Raw genomic sequence first — 11,603 nt, 5'->3', positions numbered from 1 at the left:
GATGAGACACAGTTGATGGTAATGGTATTTATATAGTGCCAAATACAATAAGAGATGGTGGAAAGGAAAAACTCCCTTTTAACAAGAAGAAACCTTTGCAGAACAATACTAAGAGTTGGCGTCTTTCTGCATTTCCGATTGGAGTTTAAGGCGCAGAAAGACAGAATATTATAAGACAGATTGAGGGGAAAGATACCAACTCTGGTTTGGGTAGCATTGATACAAGCAAAAAACAACAAATATGAAAGAAGACCGTCATTAAGTCAGTCATACTGTTTGTGTTATGCAAATTTGTGAAATATCAATAAATATATTGATTATACCTCTTCAATGGCACGCCCCAGGTCTGTGGCCACGATATTCACTCAGTACATTTGGTGAAGAAGAAGACAAAAGAATGCAACAGTCAAAATCATATATTATTTTTGGTTTATTTCCGAGGATCTTTGGTCTGACATGTGCTTAAAAATATTTGCTTTGCTACTTAGCAACTAGATTTATTTCTGCATTTATCAGTTATACAAGTGAACTTATAGTAAAACACATTCTCATCCAGGAAGCAGTCATCATCACGTCATTGTTAAAATGACAATACAAAGTACAAACATAAAAAACAACAACAGTAGTGTCATTCTTTAATAAATGTGCAATAGAAATTTACTTATACATTTGAAAGAAGTTATAAAAAAATATTCACAAATGCTTAACTTATTTCTAAAGGTTACCTTGGTTCTCTATAAATAGACAGCATAAGAAATATAAAATAAATACATAGAGGTTTGAATACATTTTCTGAATAGTGCTAAACAGCATTATAGTATCTACAATATGTGGCTCTGTTTGAGTGTATACTGTCATACTTCATTATGTAATGTATAACACCACTGTGACAAGCTAACTTTGGCAAAACGGCAAATATTTTAATCAATAAGTCTCTGAATCCAGATTAATTTCAGTTCCGTTCCTCTCCGGGTTGAAGTGAACGAGACCGTTTGAGGCAGACAGATATCACACGCGGCATCTGCTATGCCAGACTCTCCATCAGCTGAATGTGGATCTCCTGAAAGCTCGGCCTCTGCTTGGCGTTTCTCCTCCAGCAGCTTAGCATGAGCTCACCGTAGACTCTGTCGGGACAACAGGGAGGCTTTGGCAGGTAAACCTGAGAGGACAAATCAATCAGAGCGCAGGATTTCTACGTTAGTACAGTCACCTGAAAGGAGGAAGATCAGGAAACCACACAGGGCCTTCCTATGTAAGGTTTGCACGTTCTCTCTGTGCCCGTGTAGCTTTGGAAGTGGGTCCCTCTCATATTTAACAGAAAACAACACATGCTTGTTATTATATTGTTGAGTGTTTGCTCAAAGGTGTAAGGGTATATAGGGCCTGTCTCTGTGATGTAGCCTGTACCTGAGTGACTCTCACCTGTTTGCCATGGTCTCTGAAGAACTCGCCCGTGTTTTCGATGACCTGCTCATCAGAAAGCTGGGAGTATGGCTGCTCCTTACACAGAGTCAGGATTTCCCACAGAGTCACCCCGAATGCCCACACATCGCTGGCCATTGTGAACTTACCCTGGAGGGGCAAAAGACAACCGAAGCAACCAAATACATCATTCAGTGGACCTCTGGCTTAATGCGCCGTAATGTTCATCTTTAGTTAGAAATAACTCACTAAATCAGATAAAACTGATACATTTTAAGGCAAATTTTCAGATTAAAATCTATACTTAAAGGCTACAATTTGTAGAGATGATCTCAAAGTTTGGGCTGGTCCTCCCTTTGAAGGGTGCTAGAGCGGTTAAGGGGAGCACAGCAGAAGACAGTAGGGGGTCAGGGGGATGCCTTTCTAAGAAGAATTCATTATAAAAAGAAATACATGGAGGTTAAAACTGTCATCAGTTTAGTCTTTTTATGACTGAACTTGCTGTGTGATGGAAACTAATTAAGATTATGAAATAAACGTTATTTTAAAATCATAAGTGTAAAAAGAGTTGCTGACGGTGTGGGAAGAATTTAGTGCTCAATAAAGAACTTTTGATTTGTTGAAGTGCAAATAATTTCAAATAATTTCCATTTCATGTTTATAAAACAAGTCTAATTTTTGATTTAAAAGGAACATAGTCAGGCTCAGGTGGACTCGGCAAGTAATTCAGTTTTCTTGGAAGACTCACCAGCAGGATGCTCTCCCATGACATCCAGCGAATGGGCAGCACGGCCCGGCCCTGGATCCGATAGTAGTCTCCTCTGTACAGATTCCGACTCATGCCAAAATCTGCAATCTTTATGGTGTAGTTTCTTCCAACCAAGCAGTTGCGGGTTGCCAGGTCACGGTGGACAAAGTTGAGAGAAGACAAGTACTTCATACCAGACGCGATCTGCACCGCCATGCTGATCAGTTTGATGTAACTAAAATCACAGAAAGTCCCAGCACAGGCAAAATACAAACTATTAGCGGTGTCCTTTTAAATTTGGTGGCACACTGGAATGTTTATTTAGTCATTTTCACAATTTAATACAAACCTAACAATGCTCTCTCCATCTTTTTCCTCTTCGTCTGTCTTGTTGTCATCAGCTGCCTCTTTCAGTCTGAGATTGCACAGAAACTGGTTCAGATCTCCATTTTCCATGTACTCCGTGATCATACACAGGGGATCAGTGTCCACACACACTGCCAGCAGACGAACAATGTTGGGGTCCCTCAGACGGGACATGATTCGAATCTCCTTCAGGAAGTCGTTCCTGTAGTTAATAAAGATTTGTAATTTACAAAAATCCACAGTGACCCGAGGGCAAAGGTTTTAAACATTTACTCTCTGGTAACTTTTACCTTGCATTCTTGTTCGCATCTTCCCGCAGGGTTTTAACAGCAACAAGGAGAGGTGACTCATTATTTCCCTCTATGGACAAATCCTCATCCAGAAAGTCCTGCATGCCATCTGCCTCACACAAGTGGACCTGTGTAGAAAAGCACATTTCCAGCCCCTTATCCTCTTGGAGCCATTTAGAGGCATCTGTTTAGCCGTGTTCAATACTTCTAGCTGCCTTCCCATTGTCAGTGTGTAATGCAGTTACTGCATTTCGCATTCCAGTGTCCACCCAGCACTGACCTCTGTCACTGCATTTTATAAATGGCAGCTCTACATCATATTGCTACAACATAATGATGGCTGGCAGAGAGAGAGAGAGAGAGAGAGAGAGAGAGAGAGAGAGAGAGAGGGAGAGAGAGAGTCCAGCATACGAAGCCATGCCAACAAATAACTGCAGAAGGTGAACATACCTCTCCAAACTGGCCCTCTCCCAGTTTCTCCTTGAAAGTAAGCTTTTGTCTGGGAAACTCTCTCATGGATGAATCAGTGCTGGTAAAGAAATTCATGTTGACAGCTGTGATGGAGTAGGTGCTATTGTCTGAGGACTCCTGCAGGCTGATGATATCAGCCTCTGCATAGTGAGGAGCCCCGTCTGACCCGCTGACTGCAGGGCTTCTACCCGAGGTGCTTGGTTCTGATGTGGAAGATAAAACACACAGTACAAGATATGTGGCTCCAGCTGACTTCATAGGTGTTTTTCTTTTGCCGCCTTACCGAGATGCTCAGTGGACTGAGCGAATTCGGGCAGTTTCCTAATGAGGCGTGAGGGCTCCTGGTAGTCGGCACAGAGGGGGAAGATCCTTTCATATGTGGAGTTGGAGGTCGAGCCACAGTCGCTGGACAGAGAAGAATGGTGGGAGGAGAAGGCCTGGGTCTGGACCGCGAGACGAGCTGTGAGCTCATCGTCCAGCATGCGACGGGACGCCTGAGTCAAGAAACAGCAGAAAGTGAGATGTGCTGTGAAGCAAGATTCAAGATATGAATGATTTAGGAGGTTGTGGTAGCAAATCATTGATGCACTTTGAAACAAACAAACAAACAAACAAACAAACAAACAAACAAACAAACAAACAAACAAACAAACAAACAAACAAACAAACAAACAAACAAACAAACAAACAAAAAACAAACAAACAAACTTTCAATAGTGTATTTCATGCAACATATGTATCATGAGACTGTTTCCTGGCCATATACATGGAGATATCAAACAAATCTCCACCTGACTGGGGATCCCCCTTGCCCTCCAAAATGTGCTTATCATGATAAAACGTTAACTATTCCATCATAAAGAAACCATAGGCATTTGTTTGCAAAGGCATGTAATTTGACACCAGCATCACTGTTTCGCCAGCTACTACTGAGTCTGCAGCTCATGAGCACATCAATGACAAGCTGACGCGAGCTCTTGCAGACCTCAAGAATATCCTCGAAGGAAATCACATTTAATTGCCTTCACCTCATGCTTGTTTTTTTTGTTTTTTCAGAAAGCTGAAGTAATTCTCACTATATTTCTTCATGTGTCTCTGCTTATGCAAAATATAGATTTAATCAGCTGTTTCGTTCTCTTTTACAACAACTGCTCTGCACATGTACAGTGACAGAAACAGAGACTGAAACCAAATCAATACCTCGACATGAAATAAAACGAATGTTGACTCGTCCTAGAAAAAAAAAAGAAGTTATTTTTACCTTCTCCAGCATTTTTTGCCAGACCTGCCGCCACAGAATGATGACGATGATCGCAAACAGGATGGCTATAATTGCCACCAAGCAGCCAATCAAGATCCTTGTATTGCTGTCATCCAATTTATGAGTGGGATCGTCTCCTAAAACAAACCAGATTAAAATTAATCATAGTTCAGGTAATTTAGTAAGTAATTTATAATACTGTCAGCAGGGGGCAGTGTTGAACCAGAAAACACCTTTCACACAGAGCATCGCTTGTGCCTCTGAATTAAACAATATCACAAAACATCTCAGTGAAACCTATGACACACACTGAGGGAATAATATGTGACAAATTATTTATTGTGTAGCAAAGCTTTAGTATTCTTTATGTTCCGGTACTAAGATTCCACTCATGATTTGACTTTCCATCATTCACTCTGCTGCCAGCCTTTTTCAATTCTGCAATTTTGGCTTTGAAATAAAAAACAAAGAAGTCACGTGAGAGATCAAACCTGGCAGTGCGTTTTTGGGGTGTCCATGTTTGCGAGGGGTCAGAGATGTGTTGTATACTGCTGAGCCTGTCAATGAACAAATAAAAGCTAGTGAGGACTGCATTGACAAAGAAAATCCTCTAATGAGCCACCTCCACCTGACGTCTGTGTTACCTGACTGAAATGCCACCTCGCTGAACAGCATCCAAAGGTCAGAAAAGTGGAAACGGCATTTGACGGTGCTGGCTGTGCGGTCCCCGAGGGGCACGGCCACAAATCGGGAGGCTTGGCTCACGCGATCTTCAGCGGGCCTGAACGTCACCGGATCGGCGTCCCAGTCTGATCCTGACCGGAAGAAGCAGGTGACCTGTCTGAACATCTTCACGCTGCGGCTGAACATGTTACTGCAGTGAACCTGAGGGAGGAGGGCACCAGTCAGTATCACAATGATTAGATATCTAAAACATATGTAGTGCTATTCTGTTGCACATTTAAAGAACATGCATTGTGCATTTTCTGTTAAAAGATGCTGGAAACGCTGAAGACCTGAAGGAAAAGGAGGCAACTGCGGCAGGTGTGGTGATGAATAAACCCATCTCACTGCTGCGGCTGGAAAAACATTCAATCTTTCATCTCTGATCTCTGGCCACGGCACTTATCCAAGGCAAATAGGATAATTGAACAGTAAATGTGATTTTCACACTTCAAGGACATTTTACCACTATAGAGCTCCATGTCTCTTTTACATCTTATATCTCAACAAGGTGTACAGCAGGGAGTGCTTGCCCAGCTGAGCAGCTCCATCCTGCGTAGTGTCAGCTCAGCGGTTTCAAAAATGCTCCTCTTTGTAAATGTTTTGGCTGCACTCACTTTCATGGAGGTGAAATTTCGGACGTGGTCGAACTCAAAGAAGATCTCCACATAGCCTTTGGGGAAACTCTTGTTGCTCCATCCCACATAGTCGTATCCAGGCCACATGGCATAGATGTGGCTGTGGAGAAAATCATCCAGACCCCAGGTGCCATCTGACAGCTGCCCAAGGCCCTTTGTTAGTCTGGTGGAGGGATTGATGAATGAATTACAACCAGAAATCCAGAATGTGTGTGAATTAATACCAGCCGTTGCAAGTGAAAGAAGGAAAATCAGGTCTTTAGTGAGGTTTGAAAAAGATTGCAGTATTCACATGAGGACATTTACATATTCTCTCTGAAGTATAGCAGCATGTACAGACCTGTCTGCAGAGACTCCGTCATACACAGAGTCATTAAAGAAGACATCCAGGCCTCTGTAGATCATTTGGTGACCTTCTGGGACGCTATAAGACATGAGGCCATCTGAAATAGACAGGTCACAATGATTGATTTATTTCCTGTATAGATTTGCAAAAAATGTGTTTGAAGTTGTAAAGAGATAATTTCAAAAAGTTAAAGTGATGAAAGGTGAAACATTCAGTTAATATGGTAGAATGATGATATTGTTAAATAGTTTTTTTTTGATTAAATCAAAAAAAATCTGTAATAACTTCATATCTTAAAGAAAATGTATACCTTAGAAAGAATATATTCCAATATATTTCATTAAAAAAGATGGATGAGGACTAGTTACTTATATAATACTATGATTACACAAAAATCCCATGATGCTAAATTATTTGCTTCTGTTTTGAATTTTAGAAAAAGGAAAGAAGAAACCGGAGTGACTGACCCAGCCATTCACAGCCGTAGAGCTCCACCCTCATACAGACAAATTGCGAGTGGTCTGTCACAGGCAGAAAGCGAATGAAACGAGCAATGATGGGAGGCTCCAGGTCCTTCAGGACCACATCGTACGTGTTCCGGTTGCCCTCGATGACCTGGCAGAGGAGAAGCACAAAATAAGATTTACAGCGTACAAAAGAAAAGCAAACCCCCACCAGGATGTCCTCCATGATGCTCATGTAGACATAAGAAATAGAGAAACGTTCTTCGGTGTGATACATTTTGTAAGCTGCTTAACAATCTAGATTTTAACCTGTGACTTTGCATAAAGTTTTATCTGTATAATAATATTATTAAAATGCTATGATTTGTGACTGGTTTTTTTTGTGTGTGAAAAAAAAGAAGTGGTTAAGTGTTAAATGTGAAAAATACATTTCCCATTGTAAAGCATTAAGATGATCAGATTTGAATGACAAATGATATACTGTGATTATGTGTTGGACCAAACACAATCAGGTGTGTAGGTGCCGTGTGAGAACAATGATGTGCAGACATGCTCACCTGCCTTTCCTTCCTGTCCTGCCAGCCCACCCAATTGCTGCCGTCGCGGCTGTACTTGATCCTGTATCGCTGTGCATACTCCTTCCCCATGCCATCAGCATGGCGGCCCTGTGTGCCCACCAGAGTGATGAAGTGCAGCGAGCGCAGGTCCACCTGCAGGTACTCTTTCAGGCCGTCTGGCTCTGACATGATGTTGGGACACCAGGCTCCGTCGCCGTCTCCGTTGTCAAAGTCGAGTCTGAGGGGAAAACAGCCAAATGAAGACGTTCTTGCACGCCACCTTTTTTTGAGAGATGGATTTAATTCTGCTGTCATGAAATGTGAAACGCAGCAGGGACAAAAGCATTTGCAGAAGAAGTTATTTCACAAAACACTCCTGTTCAAGGGAGTGTTTAGCCTGTCGAGGTTGTGCTGCAGTGCATGAGGTTGTGTTTGAAAACAAAAGCTGCAGTTAGTTTGACTGCCAGGGGGGAAATTATGTTTCACACAAGCAAAAAGAGTCAACATCTTGCTTGGCGTCTACTGTCAAATGTTAGGCACCTTCTCTCAAAGAAATTAAAAGAAAAATAGGGAAAACATGCCTTCCAAATCTTGCAGCGGTGGATTCAGACCACTGACTGGAAGCAGAGATGTCTTCGTCTTGAATTTGTCCACCGGTCATTCCGAGAGGATAGCGACATATTTCTATGGACACACAAAGCATCACTGCTAAACACTTTATGCAAATAATGACTATTCGAAAACATATATTCACTCATAACATGCTGTATTTCTCGAAGAAATCCTTTCTGCATTCATAGGACTTGAGGTGTTGAGTGTTAAGTGGTCAGGACTTGTCCTTCCCCGCGGTCCCCTTCCTGCAGCCCTGCAAGGCCTCTGAAGCCAAACAGAGGCATCACTGTGTAGGTGCCAGTCTAAGCAAAATGAGAAGGGAGTGGCCTCAGAGCTGCCCATTCGTCGCACTCCAGCCTTTTTTATGATGCTGAGCTGAGACACGTGAGGGGAACTTATTTCTTCTTCTAAGGTGTCTGCTGGGTTTTTAGGTCTGGTATGTTTTAGAATTTCAGTTGAATTGAGTTTTATCCATGTCAGTCAAATCACAGCCCAGTCATCTCATGGTGACCGTACCAAGAAAAACCAATGACCCCATATGAGCGAGCATCGGTGACAGAGGAGTTGAGGTATGGCCAATATATGTTGTGATGGGCATATATATATATATATATATATATATATATATATATATGAGTGACACTGTGCAGCCTATTGAGCATCTCACCCACTGCAACCTGATCACTGTTTGACATTTTTGTTTGGGTCACAATTTTACTGCACACTCACACATGGACGGACACATATGCCTTTGACAGCAAGAAAGTTGGGGAAGCTGCATGTGAAAGTGTGTGTGTGTGTGTGTGTGTGTGTGTGTGTGTGTTACCTACAACTCAACTACACTTACAAATTTTCTCGCTTTTTTTTTTCCACAAATGCCCCCGTGCTTGTGAAAGGTCTGCTTGTTCTGAGGGTATTTGCTCTCTGACCAATAGGTAAACCACACACACACACACACACACACACACACACACACACACACACACACACACACACACACACACACACACACACACACACACACACACACACACACACACACACACACACACACACACACACACACACACACACACACACACAAACACACTATATTCCTGCATTCTGAGCCCACCCACCTCACCCACATCTGCCCCTCCATCTTGTCAACGTTCTTCTCCCTCAGGAATAGGAAGAGTTATTTTAAGCCTGACTATAACATATCCACATGTCTGCCTCATATACACTCCTCACTTGGCCACTTCAAACTGTTAAATGAAGATCTTTTGTATTGTCTTTTGAAGTATTTTGCTGATCCTCATGTGGTAAACAGCTGCTGTGATAAGATTCAAGGATTCATCCCAGTGATGGCCACGGTGTCCAAATTGTCCTCAATTAAGGTAATGAGCCTACGAGAGGTAAGATTACAGTGGGAAATGTAAAGCTAAATGTCCACCTGGGTTGACTTGACATCTTACAGAGGCAGTCAGCAGGACGAAGAAGACGCGGTGAGTGATCACTTTAACCTCAGTGACCTTCATCTCGTCTCACCAAGCCGCACACCTGGAAGGAAGGTTGTGGATCAGTGCGGGGAGATTAACAGCACAGCCTTTAATAAGGGTAATCCAATGAGAGTTTTATTGAAGTTTTTATCGAAAGCAATTTCTCTTAGCAGTGATTCTAGATCTTTATTATTTTTGAGCGATTGTGACACTTTCAAAGACTTTGTGTCAAATGTCAACATGAAATAAACAAAATAATTGACATCAGAGGAAACATAATAAAAACTATTGCAATATAATTAAGAAAAACACAATCACCCTTCAGGACATGGTGTAAAAATCCCCGTGTTAGTCAAAGTCCTGCTTTTTCCTCTGCTACACTCACAGCATTTTTCCTTATTTATAAGGCCTGTGAAAGCCTGGCTGATTTACAGCTTCGATATAGTGCTTCACCTTGTACTGCTGCACAGACACTGCACCCAGTGTCTTTAAAATAGTGTGGACTCTGACATTTTAGGGGTTCAGCGTAGTTTTATGCCTCTGCCTTGTGTAGGGATTAACAGATTTTACTCATGCTGAATATTACATGAAACCACATTTAAAAAAGTGTCTTGAGCGAGTCTGGAAACTGTACAACTCCTTGTACAGAACAACATCTCTCATATTCTACTTCAAGATGTCAACCCTGAACTTTTTTTTTCACGTCAACATGGATCTAAGGATTGATGTTCACATGTGACAGAAATATGGATTTGACTTACCTTTGCAAGATCCTCTGTCTGTTTTATGAAGCCATGTGTCTGGAGGAATATTCCACATCTACTGTGAGGTGATACATTCAGCGGCAACGAGTTGTTGACCTCCACTTTGGGAGGACTTTCTGGAAATGGAAAAGAGAGAGAGTAAGGAGGCAGGAGAGAGAGAGAGAGATAGAGAGAGAGAGAGAGAGAGAGAGAGAGAGAGGGAGAGGAAATGAAGGCTGATGTAACAGTCTCTCTGGCTGGAGCAAAGAAACAGAGAAAATAACAGGCTTCTGGATTTTTTTGAGGCGAGGCCAACATCCCAGAATTCCACCTGATCCACGAATGGTTTCAATTATGGCCCACAGAGGCAGCTGAGACCTGCGGGATCTGCCAGCTTCTGCCAAGAGCTACTGAGAAAAACAGACTGGAGTTCATTTTAGAGGAAAACCTGCTAATTACTCAGGCAGTCATGTTGTTTTTGCAAGAAAAAAAATCAGCTGGATACAAACAAGATGAATCAACTCTGGGGCTGAATGTATATTAGAAAAAATCAGGGAGAAAACAAGAGCTTGTTTACTTGGGTTAATAACACCACAAATGACAAGCTGGCAATAAAATAAATAATGTTCTCATCAGACTATGGAAATGCTCTTCATGCAAAGCTTTTGCACGCATTTGGGAGTTATGGTTGTTGTTTTCTTTCCTTATTCACTCAGTTAAGAAACAAATGTGTGAATCTAGCACATGTGAAAATTGTTATTTCACCTTATTTTGTGTTAGAAAAGCAGCTCAGGTAATTGTGACAGCTAAGATGAGGAAACTGAAAGAAATACTATATTTAAAGCCACACCTACACAGAGCCCTCCATTTACTTCATAGCTCTTGTTGTTCCTAAAAAGCATATTTTAAGGATTTTCAGGACATCTGGTGTCCCTTACTGTATTTGAAGTAAAACAATAAATACAAATGACTAGCACGCGTTGTCATGAATTAAGTGAAACAGATCATGAGGAAGTTTGACCTATTTGCAGGTGAAAAAGATGATTAAATGCATACATCAATTTAAGCTGAATTTAATATAAACACTACAGCATTCTGGCAGAATTTGCTGATGTATTCATTTATAAGACATTTTGCTTTGCTACATAGTCAACCTATATTTAGTTGATATTAATACCATAGATATTTAAAATACTGGCTGAACTGTACCTGTTGGTACTGAAAGGTGAGATTTACACTGACCCGTCGTGGCCGTCGTCATCAGGATGAAAGCAGGACAAGGATCTGGCAGCACACCTCCATACCTGAAGGCAGTCATGCTCTTCCATGGGAAACTGATCCCACCTCCATACTGGAAGCTCTTCTTCTTAGTTTATTAAAAAGTAGCTGGGGGATTAAATGTTAGGGACAATATCTTTTCATCTCACTGCACATTATTCTTTACTTAAAACCTACTAGCAGTTGATTTGTACAATGACATT

At 41.6% G+C, this 11,603-nt stretch overlaps 1 protein-coding gene across 1 annotated transcript; it reads right to left on the bottom strand.

The window, feature by feature from the left end:
• Positions 1-411: 411 nt before the first annotated feature.
• On the bottom strand, positions 412-10,267 carry LOC308119587 (discoidin domain-containing receptor 2-like). The gene is made up of 17 exons (XM_080479692.1): positions 10,141-10,267; positions 9,334-9,440; positions 7,868-7,970; positions 7,287-7,524; positions 6,733-6,880; positions 6,260-6,362; positions 5,899-6,082; positions 5,203-5,443; positions 5,050-5,115; positions 4,559-4,695; positions 3,581-3,791; positions 3,277-3,500; positions 2,827-2,954; positions 2,520-2,738; positions 2,171-2,405; positions 1,423-1,572; positions 412-1,159 (listed from the first exon to the last, which is right to left on the bottom strand). The coding sequence occupies exons 2-17, from the start codon at positions 9,416-9,418 to the stop codon at positions 1,025-1,027; spliced, it is 2,607 nt and encodes an 868-aa protein (XP_080335818.1). The 5' UTR covers positions 9,419-9,440; positions 10,141-10,267; the 3' UTR covers positions 412-1,024.
• Positions 10,268-11,603: the final 1,336 nt, after the last annotated feature.

The sequence above is a fragment of the Lipophrys pholis genome (genome assembly GCF_963383615.2).
Source record: "Lipophrys pholis genome assembly, chromosome: 1".
Classification (NCBI taxonomy): Eukaryota; Metazoa; Chordata; class Actinopteri; order Blenniiformes; family Blenniidae; genus Lipophrys; species Lipophrys pholis.
Note: the sequence above shows the minus strand (reverse complement) of the source record. Positions and strands in the feature narration are given on the sequence as shown.